Genomic DNA, 20,937 nt, shown 5'->3' on the forward strand with positions numbered 1-20,937 from the left:
TATTTATAATTCACTGCTTAAAGATATTTCTGTTTGCTCTATACTTAATTCGAGAAAACTATATAGGACAATAGATCCTATTATACTTACCATTATTTTGTATGTTATTCTATCTTATTAATATTATAATTGAGAAACTTTTGGTAGTATGGGTGGATGATTGTAACTCTTTCATACAGAAACTACGGAACAGATTTTGTTGAAACTTTAGTGTGATATAGCTTATACATCAGAATAACATATAGGCCAGGGTAGGCGAACCTTTAAGCATCAACGTGCCATATTTTCCAAAAAACGTTTAATGGGGTCATTGACGTGCCATCAAATAAATTTGACTTTCTATTAATTTGGAAAATAATAATAATAAATACTATCAAAACTCTCTATGAATTAAACTAAACAAAAGAGGCACATTTTGGATTGTTTTCATTACACGCATAAATTAAATTACTTTTAAAATTAGTTGATTTCTGTTGCCGCAGGTTAGATAACAAATAATTTATGCAAGCTGAACTGGATTTATCTGTCATACGGTTTCTAATCGAGTTTTTAATGTTATTCATCTCTGAAAATAGTGACTAGCAGGCATAGGTAGGCGAAAATATTGTTAAAATAGCATAAGCCAGCTTCTTCAAACAGTATTGATGATCGACGACGTGCCCAAAACATTATGTCGCGTGCTGTCAATGGCACGCGTGCCATTGGTTCGCTAACCCTGATATAGGCTATAAATTTCATGCAGATGAAACCACGGCCACAGCTAGTATTTAATAAATAAATAAACTAAAATTGTATTACTGTTTGTTAGTCCTAAATAAAAAAAAAACTATTATAGTATTAAAAAAAACATATGGATATTCAGAAGTCAGTATGCTATGACTGAGTAATACACGTAGAATAACAAAATAATAAAATACATCGCCGGCTCCTGGCCTAACTTATCTAACGGTTATTAAGTATGACAGAACTTGACTAAATGCATGTGGGTAATTTATATACGACATTCAAATGACGCGAGAATAAATAGGGACACGGTGACATTTGGCTCATTAATAGATAAATTTCCCCTGCGTTCGTATTGTTAAACGATAAAATGTTTTTTATACTATTACTATCTTTTGAGTTTGTTCACACGAGTTCCATTTTTGGTAAGTATTCAGTACTAAAAATTTAGTAAAACTTGCAATTTAGAACTGTTATCGCTAAATCATCATATCTAATGATAAGAACTTATCTGTAGCTGTCTGATTTTTTTTTATACTACTACTAAACCCCATCTGACATTATTTACCAGCGCCATCTGACTAAAAAAATTTACCATTAATAGGATAAACATTTGGTTAGCCTATTGACACCAGGGGTGCCACGTGCACGTTACCGACTCTTAAGAAACCTTAATATACCCTTCTTGGAGAAACCACATGCAGTAATCTCGCGAGAAAGCCTCAGCAGGAAGTTCATTCCACAATCTAAGCATAAGCGGGAGGAAGCTCCTCTGAAACCGCACTGTCCGAGTCCACTTAGGTAGTACTCTAGCGTGTAGGGAGGAATTCCCTGAAATATTACATACAGATATATTCCGTCAGATTTGACTCCAATTTATTGGGGTAGCAAGAAGAACGTAGAGATTATAGATACGTATTTAAATAGTAAGATTATTTACGTGTCTTTTATAGGTCTTAGAATGACACTAAGCCACAAATGTTCATCACTCTTAATCAATTACATTTTTAATGTTATACTTGGCTGAAGTTAACACTTAACTTAGGTGTTTGAATTGAGTCCATTGACTTCCAAATTTGTAAATGAATTCATAATATTATTTCAATGTTTCATCTATACATATAAATAATATTGGAGTGTCGGTTTGTAATATTGAAATAATCGTATATGTGATTTTTATAAATAATGACCGCGTCAAGTTTAAAAGAGTATATATAACCGTATATGCATATAAATACACACCAAAATAACACTTTTTCCAGTTTTTGTCTGTCTGTTTGTTCCGGCTAATCTCTGAAATGGCTGGATCGATTTTGACGGGACTTTTTTTGGTAATGAGTAACTTAGGCTACTTTTATTCTAGAAAAATAAAGTTTAAATCCACGCGGACGAAGTCGCGGGAACGGCTAGTTTCAAATAATATTCAATTAACAATATTACTAGATCGCATTGTAGAAAAAGTAGTATTATAAAGGTTTTGTTTTGTTGAAACCCTATTATGTACCGGTTCATTAGTTTGAAAGAAAAGACTTCCAAGAATTGTAACAACCGTCGTGTTATTTTCATATCTTTTAAAAAGAGGAAGGAAGGTGTGGGCGACAAAAGAAAGTAGCGAATAGTCGTTTCAATTTTCATCATTCTATTGCACGACTTTTAAATCGAACACGCAATAATATATAAGTACTCTCATATATTTTTTCACACACATATCCACATATACACACACATATACAAACTCAACAACTGTATATATTGTATACTAAGATTTATATCCTTTCAACAAGTTTTGTAATAATTACTTATTTGTTTAGTTTAAGTTTCGGCACTGTTTCGTCTTTTCTATTAACATATTGTTATATTATATTACTGGTACAGTATTGACTGTTATGTGCCAAAATAAAATAAAAAAAAAAAATTACCAATGTTATAAACGCGAAAGTTTTTAAGTACGGATTGATGCATGGATGGATGGATATTTGTTACTCTTTCAGGCAAAGACTACTAAACAAATTGTGATGAAACTTTACAGTAATATAGCTTATACATTAGAATAACATAGGCTATAAATTTCACGCGGGAGCAATCGTGGAGACAGCTATTGTATATATTATCAAAATTAAAGACACTCTACATACTAGGACCAGGAAGAGAAACTAAAAAGAACAATAGAATAAAGTGAAAATTTCTAAAATAATAATATTTTTGGACAATTTATACAGGCCCATTTATTCCCAAGTTAAGCAGAGCTTGTGTACTAGACAACTGATATAAATAAATACATACTTCTTTTTGTAAATTCATACATAATTAACATAGAAAACACCCAGGCCGACACAAAGAATCATACTCATGAATCGAACCCGCAACCATCGGAGGTAAAGCAGTACGCTAAACCAACAGACCACCGAGGCCACCTTAGTCATTTAGAATGTGGTGTTCAAATAAAGTTTTTAAATATAACATAAAGTAACTTAGCGGCCTATATTTCACAAAAGACGTATATAAAGGAAGGGGAAAATGATTAGCTACCAGATAAAGAAAGTTTGTGATTCAATTTATCAATTTATTTCATATACGTGGGTCGGATTGACAATTCCTTGGGTCTCTCGTACACGTGTCATAAGATATTGCTTTTAAGTGTATACTTATTTTTTGTTCTTAATGTAATGTACTATGGACTCAATTTTAGTTTCTATTGTAATGTAATAAGGACTCTAATTTAGTTCGCAATGTAATATAAAATAGACTCTCTTTTAGTTTGTAATGTAATGTATAATATGGACTCTATTTTAGTTTGTAATGTAATGTAATAAGGACTCTATTTTAGTATGTAATGTAATGTAATATAGACTCTATTTAAGTTTGTAATTCAATTCCGCATTTAGCCTCTAATCTGGACCGTAGAATGAGACTACTAAAATAGCCAGCTCTTCCAAGAAGCTTTTCTTTAGTTTGCTCTTGATGTAAGAGAAATACACTCTTACATCATATTAGTAACCAGTCACGGTTTCGCCTGTGTGCTCATAGTTTTATGAGTTTTGTATTCATTAACGTTTCTTTATAGATGAAAATAAGTTAATAAAAAATGTAGGTACATTTTTTATGGTAGATAGAAATGGAATGATGCACCCGCCTGCGCTGAGCATGGTGTACACTGGCGGGGCAACACTGGAGTATGATAAGATGAAAATGGTCAGGTTAGTTAGCCCATCCGGACAAATTCACCAGGAATTTATCATGATGGTTTTCAGGTCAGGAACCGCGTGGAAGTCTACTTAATTTATAACTTAGCCTAAGTTAGTTCTTCTAATAGCAGCTATTTGCAAGTGAAAATCTGATCAAAATCGATTCAGCCGCTTCAGAGATTAGTAAAAACAAACAGACAGACAGACACACAAAGTTAATAAAATTATTTTTTTATCTCGTATTTACTTTCATATTTTATTAAAAGTCTGTTAATTTAAAATTTCGAACAAGCACTTTAAGTTTTTTTTTTATTTGTATAGATAATAATGAACCATCATAAAATATTTTCAGGAGACGTACTAATACCATCAGAGAAAGTACCAATATCAAATGACACCATAATCGAAAACGTATCAGATATACCTGAAGAGAATTACGAGAAGATTGTGGGCGGCGTTGAGACTGATATAGAGAAACGGCCGTATCAGGTGGCCCTGATATTGGACAACAAATATTTTTGTGGAGGCTTCATTATAAGCGAGAATTATGTTTTGACCGCAGCCCATTGCGCTGAAGGGTACGTTGTTATTACTTATTAACTTTCAGGTCCTTATTATAAGTTATTAGCTACTTTTCTCTTGAACCACTCTATCTATTGCTAAAAATTGCATTAAAGTTCGTTGCGTACTTTAATAGATGTAAGCGAACAGACAACGGCCGTGACTTCTTATACTATGTAAAGATGACCGGAATCATTACACAATTATTCAATAAAAGGCAGGAATTGTATGTGGATATATTTCCCAAGAGGGCTTATAAGAAAGTTAAAAGTGTAACACAAAGGGGACAAATGAGCTTGCGATTCACCTGATAGTAAGTAATTACCGCCGCCTAAGAGCACGAGCTGGGTAATTGCTAGTGTGTTGCTGCTTTTTTAAGAAGGAATAAGCTCTTTTTTGAAAGTATAGCTTCGGAAATATCGTTGCTGGAAGGTGATTCCATAATGTGGTTGTTCATGGCAAACATTTTTTCAAAGGCGGGCCGCTTGTTGGTGAAGTCTCAGGTCACAAACCCTTGTGACTCGACTCTAGCATCATCCTCAATGTTAGGTTGCTCCTGGTCCATATATAGTCGACAATCTCCTGCTCTAGATTATAAAAACGCTTATGAAACAATTTCAGAATCGCCCCAGAAAACGTGACAATGCGAATCGGTAGCTCATGGCGAAGGAATGGTACGATAGTCCCTATATCAGAAGTGTGGACTCATCCGGAATACGGCCAACCCACGTTTGATAAGGATGTCGCTGTGCTGAAGACTGCTTCGCCATTGGAGTTCAATGATCGTGTGCAACCAGTGAAGTTGCCACCGTTAGGACGGCCCATGGTCGGTAGTACGGACATTGATGTTAGCGGCTGGGGACGTACTCAGGTATGGTTTATAGATTGTGGTAGATTTACCGAATGGACTGTTAAAAGTCATCTGCTTTTGTTACTAGTTGATCCGGCAAATGTTGTTATGCCGTATAAATAAAATCGCTATTAAAAATTAGGGTTGATCGTGAAAGGGTGAAAAATTGAAGTAGTATCTAATTTTATTAATTTACAAAAAAATGTAAAGAAAAGTTGTAAAAATAATTAAAATAATATTTAGGGGTAGGTCACCCTTATTATTGTGGGGTTTGAAAAAATTATATTGGCCGATTCTCAGACCTACAATGGTAAACATTCATTAAAATCGGTAAAACCGTTTCTATTCGGAGGAGTTTTATAACAAACACCGTGACAAGAGAATTTTATGAAATTAAGTTACTACTCGCTAACCTGCAGAACAGGTTGTTGACAAGATATAGCTCAAATTTATTAATACTAATACTTACCTACCCACATCTATACACATGAATACACATTTATACATACGTATACTGAACATTAATTTACTTAGTATTTATTTTTTAACATGTTGGCTTAACGGTATTTTTTATATTTTGTGTTCTTTACTAGTTTGTACGAATGGGAACTTTTAGTTGTTATATTTGGTGTATTGTTGTTATTGTATATTTTTGGAACCAAATACTCTGTTGTTTCTTCCCCGTAATAATTGATAGCTCTCGGTTGCACAAATATATTCTGTATATTATTTCTTGTATTATAGATATTTATTAATACAATTTTGTGTTCATTATTAGTATTCTGCTTGAAAGCTACGCACGGCTAGTATTTTACAATATTTGAATAAATCTTTATAATAAATTTATTCAAATATTTTGTATCGTGCGAGGAATCGAACTTGCGACCATCGGAAGTAACATAACTAACTAATTATAATTCAAAATTTGTTCTGTTCCAGCAAGGAGCACCAACAATACCCGAGAGACTGATGGAAGTGACCATACCAGTAGTCAACTATTACCAGTGCTTTTTGTCATACTACGCTTACTTGACGAAGAACATGTTCTGTGCTGGTAATTTCTTCTTGGGTGGGAAGGGAACCTGTCAGGTATAGTTTTTTTTTCATCCAGTTGATAATGGAACGGTGCACCCGGCTGCGCTAACGGTTTACGCTGGCTGGGTACCAGTGGAGGACGATAAGATGAATATGAGTTCAGGTCAGTTAGCACATCGTGGTAAATGCATGAACTTATGACGATGGTTACTGGGGGGAGCCACGTGGAGGTCAACCTGATATGGAACATTACTAATTACATTCTAAATAACTACATTCCCCGTCCCCTTTGCCAGGTATAGTTACTCGTTTTTGTTGTAGAAATATGTAGTAAAATAATTTATAATATTTTAATAGTAATGGTAGAGACAGTGAAGTGACATATACCTATAGAATTTTGTTTTATAGTTTTGATTAGACTATACAAAAACGTTTTGTTATATGTCTCCGAATAGCAAACGATCCGACATCTAATGTAAGTTGGTGACAAGAACGACAAAATGCATAATAACAAATGTACTCCCTAAATGATTATTAAAATAATAATTATATTTATTTTCAGCCTCATTTAAAAAAAAATAACATTAGAGATTTTTACTAGTTCTCTCAAGTACAATTGATATTCGAAGTCTGAGTCCTATAAATTCTAGTGAATCGAATGTTAACTTACGCTCATACGGTAGTTGTCAAGGTCGCGTTCAAATCTGATGAACAAAAAAAAAACTGTTTGTCAATTTATATTTGTGATTGACTCTTCCAATGACGGAGTTATTATTCATTAGTAGTCATTACTCTTCCAGTAGTAATTAAGTCTAAACATAGTATGGAAATTATTTTTAATTTATAATAAATTTTGCATGCCCTAAAATTTTAAATTTATTGTTTAACAGTAACAATTTATACAATATTACCCATTTTATATATAAAATAATCTTTCAACGAAACAGTTGATAGCCACGAAAGCCAGAAACTTTTAAAGACAGTTGTTAGCCATTCCATTGAATTTGTATTTGAGCCAAAAAAATAATTCAAATAGAGATTCGTTAAAAAGAAATACTGTAATCAGTAACCAGAAGACACTAGTCTAATATAAATTGCGAAAAGAAAGGTATTACAACAAACTGCTAGAGTCAGTCCTAAATCTGCTAGTAAAAGGATTCACATGTCGTATAAAACACTTTCTGAAAATAAAAGTATATATATTTCATAAGTATATATAGTACATAATCTAATAATTATGTTTTTGTAACGTAAAAAATACAAAAAAAAGTAGATTAAAATTTAAAGTTCTGACAATATTATATGATTGCACAAAGAATGAGTGCGTTGCGGTTTTTAAGTTGATTGTCGCATCCTTATTCCTTGCCAATGTGTATTTACTTAAAACAACATTTATTAAAAAGAATAACATGCAAGATTACTCCTTCTTCTTGTAATGAGTTGACAATAGGAATAATTGAAAGAGAAAGAGTCAAAGATATTAGTCAAAGGTTATTTGAATAAAGATTACTTCAATTTTAAAATCACATTACAGGGTGACTCCGGTGGTGCAGCAGTTCAAGATGGATACTGTGTTGGAATAGTGTCCTTTGGCCGCGGCTGCGCACAACCATTATCGCCAAGTGTGTTCGCAAACATCGCGCAACCCGATATCAGAAACTTCATTAGGGAACACACAGGTTTATAGATTTGGATGGTCGACCCCGGATGAGTTACCTTGTTAATTGTGAACTCTAAATTAAACTGCGAAACAAGTTAAAAGTTGAACCCTTTTTGTAACTCTAACTATATCCAACGTGTATTTACAAACTGTAAATTGTTCGTAATGAGTTTAAATTTGATATTTTACAGTTTTATGTGGTTTATGTGTATTTGTAATAATAAACATGTTATTTATCGCGAATATTATTTAATTTTCCTTTGTTATTTTAAGGAATTAGGCATCTAAAGGAAGAAAAATATATTTAATTGAATAAATAAGCCTGAAATATACACGCGACACCAGATGAATACAAAGGTACTCATGAATTTAAATGTTCATATTATGCGCGCTAATACGTTTTCTAGCATACTGTTTTTTATTTGTTCACCGTACGGAATAAAGATCTATTATTATTATTATTATACACAGTATTTCCGGTTTAATAAACATTATAATAGCTCTAATTATAGGAAATTATATGTAATCTGTCCCAAAATATCTATTTCATAGAATATTATGGATGCCCTTTGAAAACTTTTTTAATTTAGACTTGAATTTCACATTGTTGTTTCTTGAAATTTTGCTTTGAACTTGTTGCAAAGACAAGATTTATACTGTTGCTAGCTGCTTCTTTGGGAAGAAGTGGGTTCATAAATTTCCAAGAAAATGCTTGCTATCTTATGCTCACTAAAGCACAGAGTATAAAGGAATATTAGATACAGAAGATTTATTGCATAAGATACTCTATATAAAATCTCAAGCTAACGCAATAAAGTTTAATATAGTTTAAACGTTGTCTGCATAAAAACAAAAGTAAGTGGGGTATTTTTGCATCCGTAGGTTGCCTTAATTGTGAATCTAAGACGTGGTAGTATTGTGTTTATAGTTTTGCGTGAGTTTTTAATATAAACTAAGGTTTAGTTATTTTATAATTATATTTTACCGACGACCTCGGTAGTCTAGCGGTCTAGCACACCGCTTTACGTCCGATGGTTGCGGGTTCGATTCCTCGCACGGCACAAACATTTGTATTCATGAGTATGACTGTTTGTATCGGTCTGGGTGTTTTCTATGTATAATATGTATGTATTTACGAAAAAAATATATCTATGTATTTGTATCAGTTATCTAGTACCCGTAACGCAAGCTTTATGTAGCTTAACTTGGGACTAGATCGCTCTGTGTGAATTGTCCTGAGATTATTATTATTATATATTTTACTAGCAGACTACGCGAACTCCATTCCGCCCCAGAATTATTATTATTATTACTTTTTTTTTATAACACAGGGGACAAACGAGAATGCGGCTCAATTGATGGTAAGTGATTACCGCCGCCCATGAGCACCCGCAACACCAGGGGATTGCAAGTACGTTGTCGGCCTTTTAAAAAGGAATAAGCTCTTTTCTTGAAGGTTTCAATATCGTATCGGTTCGGAAATACCATTGCTGGAAGGTGATTCCACAATGTGGTTGTGCGAGGCAAAAAGTTTCTAGAAAACCGTACTGTGGAAGACCGCCATTCATCCAGATGATCAGGATGGTATTTCAGTTTCTGGCGGGTGGTACGGTGGTGAAACTCAGCAGCTGGTATTAATCCGAACAATTCCTCAGAACACTCCCCGTGATATATGCGGTAGAAAATGCACAGAGATGCAATATCTCGCCGCAAAGCCAATGGGTCGAGTCTGTCACATAGACGTTGATTACCAATGATTCTGGCTGCTCGGTTCTGAATGCGGTCAAATGGAAGTAGCTGGTATTGTGGTGCTCCCGCCCAGAGATGAGAACAGTATTATAAAATTAATTAATATGTCAAATGTATTTTGAAATATTTGTTGCGCATTTAATTTCTGAACGTTGAACGAACGTTTAGAAATTTATTGCGCAACTTCAACGCAAAAGTTACCTACTCTATCACTATATATATATGTCATACTAAATTCATACTTATTATAAATTCGAACACATGTGGCTGTCTGTTTGTTACTTTTAACGACTAAACTGCCTAATGGTATCAGTGTAGGATAATGAGATGAGAATATCAGGTATAATCAGATCAGGTAGTCAATCATGCTGAAATCATAAGGAATTAACCCCGATAGTTTCCGGGACAAAAGGTTCCAGTACATGTCTGTAAATATGTCGAGGTCACGTTGATGAAGGTCCAATTCAAACGGGGATCGAAATTACGATAACCTGAGCCGATGTTGAACCCTTAGCGGTGTCCTCAGACTAAATAAAATAAAGTCGTATACGTCAAGTAGGAGTTGGCCTTCAGCCGCTTCGTAAGTTCGAATTTGTCTTTTAAGTCTCATCTGCGACCTTGTTTGACGTCTGCATTTTTTGGGAATGTATCGAAGGATCGACATAGGCTATTAAAATATGTATATATATAGCTATGCGCTACTCTGAAACTAAAGTGTTATCCATCAGGCAGGAGCTGGCCTTGAGCCGCTCCATATTTCCTTCCGCGGGTTCGGAGTGTCATCTGCACTCGCCTGCTATCGTACGGTAAAGTTGTAAAGGCCAACTGCGCCCCACAGGATTAGAGTAGTCCGATAAAAAAACCGGACGGGGCCAACACCACGGACTGGAAGAAATAGCGTGGGAAGGCCTCCAGCAAGGTGAATAGACTGACGATCTGGTCAAGATCGCTGGAAGGCGAAGTATGCAAGAAGCGCAGGACCGGTTGTTATGAAGATCTTTGGGGCCTTTGTCCAGCAGTGGACGTCTTCTGAGCTCAGATGATGATGATAAAAAAAGGATTATAGAAATAGAAATAATCTTTATTCAAATAAACTCATTACAAGCACTTTTGAATAGTCATATTTTGATTCTACCACTCATTCGGAATGCAGATTCATCACAAGAAGAACGAGCAAGAAACTTGTTGCTCTTTTTAATAGATGTTTTTTTATATAAATAATTACAGTATAACAAGTAAGAGGCATGAGATAATTAACATAGAAATCGCTACGCACTTATTATTAGTGTAATCAGATAATATTGTCAGTGCTATGGATTTAAAGTTTTTCTATAGAAACATTATTATCGTTAACGAATTCTTCAATTTTATAGTAAGCTTTTTTGCAAAGGAACTGTTTTATTTGACATTTAAATCTTTTTTCTGGCAGATTTATAACAGACTCTGGTATTTTATTGTAAAACCTTACGCAATTACCATAAAACGAATTACTAACTTTAGGCAAACGACGTTTAGGTAAAATCAGTTTGTTATTGTTACTAATGCTTTTATTGGTGCAATCACTAACTCTTTTGAAACTGTCTATATTCTTCCTGGCATAGATGATATTATGTAAATTATAGGATAGGTCTGTGTGTTAAATCGCTGGACTACCGGAGCCGAAAAATTATTTATGTTGGTATAAATAGTAATTATAGACATAGAAATTTCATTAGAATAGTCAAAAAAGTAACTGATGAAGTGGCATGCAAGAACTAAGTAAAAATGAAATGAAATAAGTAAAAATGATTCTTAATTACAAAGTTGACATCCAGTTTCTGAAATGATTGAATGAAATTTCAATTTTTGTTAATTCATTCATGCGCCTATGCCCAGTCATGATGATCGTCGAAAATAAACCAGAAGACGTGACAGAGCTTCCTGTTCTTGAAGTGATTTTAATTAATTACATTTCAGTGTATGTACTTACATATTACAGTGTGTCTCAAAGCGGTCGCTACTCAAAATTTTATATATCTGTATTTGAATTAAACCGACACGAATTAAAAATCATAGCGACCAGACCGCGATGAATGGTTTTAACCACAAGTGCGGTTTTCCATACTATGGAATGAATTCTCGGTAAGTAAGTGGTATTTTCCACCTGACACGAAATGAACTTTCAGAACAGACTGGCAACATTATAAATATGATAATAACCCAGGACGATTCACACAGCGGCATCTAGTCCCAAGCTAAGCAGAGCTTGTGTTATGGGTACTAAACACGACACCGATATAAATACTTACATATTGTTTTGTAAATTTATATATAATATATGTAGAAAACCCCCAGATCTATACAAACAATGATACTCATAATTACAAATTGTACCGTGCGAGGAATCGAATCCATGAACGTCGGAAGTAAGGTCATGCGGATAAATTGTGAGACATCTAGTATATTTACTACAACAACAAAAAAAAACCTTCTATAAAAAAATTACATGTTTATGTACGATGACATGAGATAAAGTATCATTCGATGGCAAAACAATTCACGCAGACACGCTATTTTCCAAAGGAATAAAACTTTACAGTTACAAAATGATAGTAAACAGTCAATTGGAAAAAGAACAATCATAATTCAGTTTCGTAGAACATACTGTGAACATACACACAGATAATAACAGATTGAGAAACGATGGACGCTGGAGGCTGAATGTACGTAATCATAGTGTCGTGTTGCGATAATTATATAATTACTAAGACGGTACAACGAGCCGGAGGTATCTATAGTTTTCTATCCTTGTACAGTAATTACAACAAGATGAATCTGTACAACGGCCAAGCTTAAGTGCAATTAAACGCATCTCCAATTAAAAAAAATGTATCCTATTTTGTTCTACCTCGAGTAAAGTAGTCCAATAAACTACTATTAACACTGTAAAAAGAAGAGATTTGGTTTTGTTTCTAAAACAAAAAAAAAAATTACCAAATCGTTAAGTGTAGGTGTTCGTTCGGTTATTTAAAAAAAATAAAACACGGGGAAATCGAGCAGAAGTTAATTCCAAAAAACGTGAAAGATGCCGTATATTTTATTGTTATAATATAACATTTCACTTATATTATAACACTTATATTATTTTTTACTAGCTACTTGCCCCGGCTTCACTTGCTTCACGGATGTACATGTATTATACATATAAACCTTCCTCTTGAATCACTCTATCTATTAAAAAAAAACGCTTCAAAATCCGTTGCGTAGTTTTAAAGATTTAAGCATTCATAGGGACGACAGCGACAGCGACTTTGTTTTATACTATGTAACGATTCCACGTTTAAGATTTATAAATTATCAATAAGTCTATACTATAAGTATGTCTTCGTTCCATAGTCCATAGATTTATTTATTTATTTATTTATTATTTTTCTAATAAATAAATAAATAAATAAATAGATGTCAGCCAATGCAATGATAATTAATTATTACAAAAAGGCGCTAAAGCAAGCACGATTGAAGGTCACGGAAATGTGGGAGCTGGAAGTTCGCGCGGTCAGCCTCGTTCTCTTTCTTAAAGGCAGCTACTTTACATGTACACTCTTATCTTTATATATCTTTCATGTGGGAATCGGCTCAGCAGGAAAGAATATGTTGTAGACAAAGAACAACGACTTCAATCATGCGTGCTTTAGCGTCTTTTCATCATAATTAATTAATATTGCAAAATGGAGGACATCTGACTATGGAGAAAAGATTAATTATAGAGTTATTGATAATTTATAAATCCAAAACGTGTCCTTGGCAAAATAAAAGCTGTGGTATAAAAATATTTTTTTAATAGAAAGTGAAATGACTTTTAACACGCACTTGGCTTTTCCGCGCTAAATTGCAGTGCTCCTGACTGCGCGTGAAACAATATCGTCTAAAGGCAGTAATTTACTTTAGTATAGTAAGTAATACGTTCACCAAACTGTTAGCATATTATATACATTTAAATAAATAGTCCATATTTTATATTTTAAGAGTATATATATCCAAGTAATAACATACAGTCACAGCCATAGGTATGCTTAACTGTCGATTTCTTGGTAAAGCCAATACCTGATAGGTATATTAGATTTCAAAGATTCATCAATCATCTTTCAAACGACTAATTAGAGGACAGTTTACGTACTAAATTAGCTCTGAATTTGATAATTTATAATTCCGTAGCCTAGAATTTTTATTGTCCGTTTTTTCATTACCTTCCCGCTTAGGATGTCTGAAATTAGGGAGGCAAATTGAATTTGCGATGTTCTCGGCTAGTTCATAATTACTACGGGAAAGCTCATAATTGGTTTGGAATTTTTGGGCACTTCTAATGACTTTATTGACTTTCTTACCGTGATTTTTCAAACGACTTCAAAGTAACGTGGAAGTTTCTGCTGTGTTTTTATTTATGCGTGTTACCTTAGAACGAAATGAAATTGATGGGTTATAGAGCCTTTTTGTTTTAGTCATAAAGTGCTGATCATAATCTAAAGGCATAAAAATATATTGTATTAGTGTATTTTTTTCAGGTACACTTTTTCTCGGGTCTGTTTGATGGCTGTTTCATTATCAAACGATTCTTTTTCTGTAGTATTCATAAACTGACTTCAAAGAAAGGCAAATAAAAAACGCTTATAAATTCACAGGTCATTTTTAGTTAGTATACTTAATTCTAGCAATTATAAAATTAAATTAAACTATTAAGAAATACTTGTTAACATGTAAAAAATCTACATTCACAATAAATAATATCTTTTTTACATTTTTACAATTAATACTAACAGAACATTATTTACAGAAAGAATCTCAGCTCGTATAAATAAATTATATCTCCAATATGGCGATTATTGAATAGGCCACGCCGGAAACCATGGCTATCAGCGAGAAGAGGCTGATGATGGCGTTCTTCCATATGATCCAGTAACAGGGTCCCAGGTTCTTCCCCCACCGCCAGACGGTTTCAGTCACAGCTGGGAGCAGCAGACCCATGGTAGAGAGGCAGACAGCTCCCACCAATTCCATGAACAGCTCCAGTCTTGGTACAGCGCAGGCGATACCGACTGCAAATAATGAATTTAATATAGAATAGAATAGAAATATTATTAAGCATCTTTTAATAGCTATGCCTGATTGCATCAAATCACTGGATGCTGGACAATTTAAAAGAACCTTAAAACAATGGTTATTGTGTAAGTGCTTTTACAACTTAGATGAATATTACCTTGGTGGAGGGGAGTGACAAATTGTTTGATCTAAGTTGTGTTGTAGATAGTTATTTTATATTTTTTTTTGTTTTTGTAATTTGGTTATTTGATGTAATTGTAAATTCTAATTTCATATTGTACATCCGAAATGGATACACTGGTCGTTTCCATATATGATGTAACACAGTTATAGACAATAAATGCTTATCTTATCTATTCTTATATAACAACGGGTAATTTACAAAATATATGTATGATGACTTATTCGTACCTATATATTTTTTAATATTCTCACAGGTAAGACATATTTTTATCTGTGGTAATACTAAAAAATATAAATTTTTTAGTCATCACCATCATCAACATTTCAGTCCGGAAGACGTCCACTGATGAACAAAGGCCTCCTCTTTAGTTATTATTTCTTTATTTAATTATCTCCAATTATTTATTTATTAAAACTTAAATGCACACATCTTATTTGCTAATTTTATAAACGCGAAAGTTTGTGAGAATGGGTGGATAGATGAATGGATGTTTTGGTCAAACTTTGCAGTAATGTAGTAGATTATATATATAGTATGTAGATTATACATCAATATGACTGCGGCCACACCTATTATAATGTAAAATGTAGGTGCACATGGCGGACTTATCTATCTATGTATAAATTATATATTATTTAATTATCCTCAGAAATACAGGATTAAAAAATGGTACACGGAAAACTATGAGATCATATTTCGAGTAGACACCTACAATTACATTATTAGGTGAAGCATACATTGGTGGTCGATACTACATATGATTAATATAACTTATAAATTGTGTTACTTCGACGTCACAGACGTACTGATGGGTTAGATGTATTAAGAAGGTAATACATTATCAAATATATACGATAAGATTTTTGTAAAATGTCTCGCAGCGTGGATGTCTCTGCCAAGTAACTTTCTTTGTAAAGTGTATTTTGATTGCAGAGTGAGATATGGCAGACTATATAAATAATTAAATCAGTAGTAGTGATAAGAGCAGATTAGTCCCCACAACCAGCATTCGTTCACGAGTCTGATGCTACGTTTACATTCAGCCGCTTCCCCTCCACTCGCGCTGCCGGAAATATTGCCGCCAATAACTGAGCTAGAGGGTTGAATGTATAAACACAGTACACGCTGCCAGTCCTTTGACTCGCGCACGGAAAACGACAATCGAGGGAGCGCGGGCAACACGAGTGGCAGCGCCAATGGCATGGGACGTGTCGACATCCACTCGTGTTTACACTCTCGCGCTGCTCACTTCCGTGTTCACTTCCCTGCCCACTCGGGCTGAGGGTAAGTTGGGCATCAAGCCCAATTTACACTCAGCAATGACGCATGAGTAAGCTATCACTGCGCTCAAACACATTTTAGGGAGCTCAATGACCCGGCCCACAACGCCGTCACATTTTAGTAAGCATGACTACTCAATATATATCTATCTAGTATTTTTTTTTTACGAATTTTTTATAATATTGCGACAAACAGTCCTATAATAATAATCTGGATAATTTAGACCCAAGTTAAACTAGCTAAAGCTTGTGTTTTGGGTACTAGTTAACTCATATAAATATATAGATATATATTCCGTAAATACATTTATACATAGAAAACACCCTGACCGATAGAAACAATCATACTCATGAATACAAATGTTTCTGCCGTGCGGGGCATCGAACTCGCAATCAACGAAAGTAAGGCCGTGTGTTAAACGAGACCGTCATATCATAATATTTGATAATGTAATAAGCCCCTTAGAGTCTAGCAATTAATATTGTACCATTTCTTGTGGAGGCTTTTATATTAACGGAATATAATGAGCAGTTCTTTTCCTTAATTAATCTGAGTTTTCTATATTTATCTACATTCTGTTATATCTCTATTCCATTTTCGAGAGATGTTATGTTGCGAATGGTTATTAATTATTGATATTACTGATTAATGTTTATGATATTTTACTAAATAATAACATAAATATATGTCTGTTTATTAAAATGTATATAAATGTAGATAGAAAAGTATTAATACAACGAATATTAAGATCAATATGCAAAAAATGTCAAATCAATTTGCCATGTTTATCTTATTTAACAACCTACTATTAAAACTTGTAATCGGCTTTTTCGATGTCAATTATTTTAGTACTTTTTTTGCCCCAATTAAATGATCTGATTAAATGCGTAGCTGTTTCTATGTTGATTGTCGCATGCCTAACCCTTTTTAATGTGTATTTATTCAGAACAAATTTGTTTAAAAGAGCAGTACGCAAGTTTCTTGCTTATTCTATTTGTGATGAGTAGCGTTCCGAATGAGTGGTAAAAAGGCTATTCAAAAGTGCTTATATTAAAGTTTATTTGAATAAAGATTATTTCTATTGTATTCTATTCTTGCCTTTTTTTCAGCAATTTCATGCCATATCTTACACTAGCTGTTCCCGCGACTTTGTCCGCGTGGAGTTTAACTTTATTTTTCTAAAATAAAAGTAGCCTAAAGAACTAAAAAATATTTTATTCGTTCTATTAGGTACTGATAGGTTCAAACTAATACATTTACATCCTGCATCATCCCTTATTTTATCCCCATAGGGGTTGAATTTATCAAAATCCTATTTAAGCGAACGTCTTCTTTAATTTCAGTTTAATCAGTCGAAAATCTAAGAAGATTTATACAAACTTTCATCCCCTATTTTATCCCCTTAGGGGTGGAATTTATCAAAATTCTTTTTTAGTGGATGCCTACTTCATAATATCTACCTGCATGCCAAATTTCAGCCCGATCCGCCCAGTGGTTTGGGCTGTGCGTTGATAGATCACTATGTCAGTCAGTTACCCTTGAGTTATATATATTTAGATTTCTACTAAAATACACATTACAAACAAACTTTTTTTTTATCTCAACAATTCATACAGCACCATTTAGAACCCCAGTTAAGCTGGCTAATGCTTGTGTTATAGGCACTAGATATCTGATACAAATACATAAACAATTGTTTTTTTGTAAATACATACGAGCACATATTATACATAGAAAACACCCAGACCAATACAAATAAATCATGAATATAAATGTTTGTGCCGTGCGAGGAATCGAACCTGCGACCATCGGAAGTAAGGCGGTATGATAAGCTACTGGATCAAATTGTTTGGCGCATGTAATAGGTGCCTGAGGTATAGTTAGAGGTAACGACTTTTTTGTACCTCAATTTAGACACGTGTTTGTAGGTTTAGTTCAAATTTGAATACTATAAATTATAGTGTAATTGTTGTTGTATAATATTCAGGATATGGAATGAAATTATCTAAATGTTCATCTAATGATTCACTCGATGACCTTGCTTTATGAAATTGGTTTCAATTTATTTTAATACTAGCAACTGCCTGCAACAACAACAAATAAAACATTGAGCTAAAGGTCATGAGATTGACTATCATAGGTATTTTTTTAGGCGATGGTTGATAGATAAATAAATTTTATTAATATTATAAACTCGAAAGTTTGCGAGTATAGATGTATGTTTGTTACTCTTTCACGCAAAATCTACTGAATGAATTTTGATGAAACTTTACAGTAATATAGCTTTATACATTAGAATAACATACAGGGTATAAATTTCATGCCGCTGAAACCGCGGGCACGACTATGTAGTAACAAATAAAGAGGGCTTATTCGTGTCAAGACCCGGTACAATATAAATTGTACATTAATCACTAAAGTTTAAAAATAACTGTATTTTCACTGTCGAATATTATCTTCGAACGGAAACACAGCTTGCGAGACAAAACATCGGAGATTGAAATATGCATATATAATAATATATTTTAGTCATCATATTATATATATTTTTTTTAAGCTATTTATTTTAGGTTCTTAGTTGTACAATTAGGTTATGTAAATACTAGTTATATAATAATATGTAGTTACAGATATATCTAAACTTTCCTTAAAATGACGTAAATATTATTAATAATATATATATATAATTCTCATGTCACAATGTTACCACACTCATCCGAAACGCCTAGACCGATTTTTATAAAATTTTATATGCCTATTGAGTAGGTCTAAGATTTGGCTACTATCTATTTTTCATACCTCTAAGTGTTGTATATGCCTATTCAGTAGGTCTGAGACTCGGCTACTATGTATTTTCTATACCCCTGAGTGATAAGGGTTGTGCACCCCTAACATTTATTTTTTATTTTTTAGGACAATTGTTTTTTTATTTTTTCTAATGTGGCTTTAAAAAATACATACAACCCTAAATTTTCACGCTACACCTATTTTTTAAAAGCGATATTACTAAATTATATGGCAAAACGACGTTTGCCGGAACATCTAGTATAGTATAAAAAATAACAATTAAAGAACTTTACCAATAAGCAGTGTGCCTATTAATCTCAAGCCAGCTATGCTCCATCTGTGGTTTTTGGCGGGTATTTTGTCTTGTATCCGTCTCCATATCACATCCACAGGGACATAGTAAATCAATGCGAATGACAGCACCATTACACAAGCCACTAGAATCTTTGCGGTTTGAGCGAGGCTGTGAATAAATGATAAGAATTAGTAATCGATACAAGAATATACAAACAATGTTCGTTGAGGGAAGAAATGGGCCGAATGCTTATTTGCCAAAATCGTAGTTTTAAAAAAAATAACTCTAAAATATAATAACTCATATCATCATCATCATCATCATCAGCCCACTGCAGTCCACTGCTGGATATAGGCCTCTCCCAAGGCACGCCACAGGGTACAATTTCAGCCCTTCTCATCCAGTTACTGCCCGCAACCCTACGTATGTCGTCGCTCCATCTAGCTGCAGGGCGTTCTACACTACGATTGCCAATTCGCGGTCTCCACTCTAGAACACGTCTACTCCAGCGAGCATCGGTTCTGCGAGACTGTTTTATTTTAGGTAATAGACAACTGTTTATACACATAAAAAACACTCAAACCGATACAAACAACATTTGTATTCATGAGTATAGTCTCATGAATACAAATGTTTGTATCATGCAAGGAATCGAATCTGTGACAATCGGAAGTAAGGCGGTATGATAAACTGCTAGACCATCGAGGCTGTCAGTTTTGCTAAATAGTGCGAGGGTTGATGGAGCTGAAAGCAATGGACACAGGACACTATCATAAAACAATACAAACTGTACATTTTGGGGAAAAGGGATTTTGAGTAATGGGGACCAATATACCATGGTCATATTTGAATAAAAAGAACATAGCGTACAGGATTAGTGCTCGTGATCCGGGGGAGTACTAACGATCTGTCGGAATTCAGTCACTATGGAGCATTTCACCGGAATAAAAAATATTTGTTACATAAATAGTATAAATCTGATGATATTTTATCAATATATCAATGTATTATATTATATTATATTTTGTCAATAAACATTTACTCACTTAAGTTTAGGGATTACTTGCCCAAATAATGGGATAAAGGCAAGGCAAGGATGAAGTTTAAGTGATACTTACATTTCATCTTGAGGCAAGTTTAAAGTCAAACTCCCCCTGGCTTCATCACCGTACTTCAAATATCCAGAGAAACCGACGAATCCATACATCAGTACCACAATGACCATGGAGATGTTCAAGACCCCTGGACAGCCGAGAAAGTGTTGGGGCTTGATCATCTCGTTCTCTACCGGCATCACCACGCCGATACCTTCCATGGCGAAGAGACTTGTGCTGTTGGGAGAATATATTAATAATATAACATAAATTCCCAGGACAATTCACGTAGCATCATCTAGTCCTAAGGTAGCCTAGAACTTGTATTTTCGGTACTAGGGGATTATAATACATAAATATTGTTTTGTAAAAATATATATATTATACATAGAAAACATACTGACTTAATACAAACAATCATACTAAAAAAAAACAAATGTTTGCATAGCGTGAGGCT

At 33.8% G+C, this 20,937-nt stretch overlaps 2 protein-coding genes across 3 annotated transcripts in view; one reads left to right on the plus strand and one right to left on the minus strand.

The window, feature by feature from the left end:
• The first annotated feature begins 1,093 nt into the window (after positions 1 to 1,093).
• LOC131853236 (trypsin-3-like) lies at positions 1,094 to 8,050 on the plus strand. The gene is made up of 5 exons (XM_059204077.1): positions 1,094 to 1,148; positions 4,261 to 4,486; positions 5,091 to 5,340; positions 6,259 to 6,408; positions 7,889 to 8,050. The coding sequence occupies exons 1-5, from the start codon at positions 1,094 to 1,096 to the stop codon at positions 8,039 to 8,041; spliced, it is 834 nt and encodes a 277-aa protein (XP_059060060.1). The 3' UTR covers positions 8,042 to 8,050.
• Positions 8,051 to 14,592: 6,542 nt separating this feature from the next.
• LOC131853261 (proton-coupled amino acid transporter-like protein pathetic) overlaps positions 14,593 to 20,937 on the minus strand; it is a 71,797-nt gene continuing 65,452 nt past the window's right edge. For both annotated transcript variants that reach the window (XM_059204105.1, XM_059204106.1), the window contains exons 8-10: positions 20,505 to 20,717; positions 19,385 to 19,554; positions 14,593 to 14,835 (exon numbers count right to left, since the gene is read on the minus strand). In XM_059204105.1, the coding sequence (XP_059060088.1) occupies positions 14,600 to 14,835; positions 19,385 to 19,554; positions 20,505 to 20,717 (619 nt within the window). In that variant the 3' untranslated portion in view covers positions 14,593 to 14,599. The remainder of the gene's footprint in view (positions 14,836 to 19,384; positions 19,555 to 20,504; positions 20,718 to 20,937) is intronic.

The sequence above is a fragment of the Achroia grisella genome, unplaced genomic scaffold (genome assembly GCF_030625045.1).
Source record: "Achroia grisella isolate CSIRO2021 unplaced genomic scaffold, CSIRO_AGI_Agris_v1 utg900, whole genome shotgun sequence".
NCBI classification, from domain to species: domain Eukaryota; kingdom Metazoa; phylum Arthropoda; class Insecta; order Lepidoptera; family Pyralidae; genus Achroia; species Achroia grisella.

Coding starts and splice junctions, on each gene's coding strand:
- LOC131853236 (XM_059204077.1), top strand. CDS start 1,094: ATGTTTTTTATACTATTACTATCTTTTGAGTTTGTTCACACGAGTTCC. Junction 5,341..6,258: donor GCGGCTGGGGACGTACTCAG/GTATGGTTTATA, acceptor GTTCTGTTCCAG/CAAGGAGCACCAACAATACC. Junction 6,409..7,888: donor GTGGGAAGGGAACCTGTCAG/GTATAGTTTTTT, acceptor ATCACATTACAG/GGTGACTCCGGTGGTGCAGC.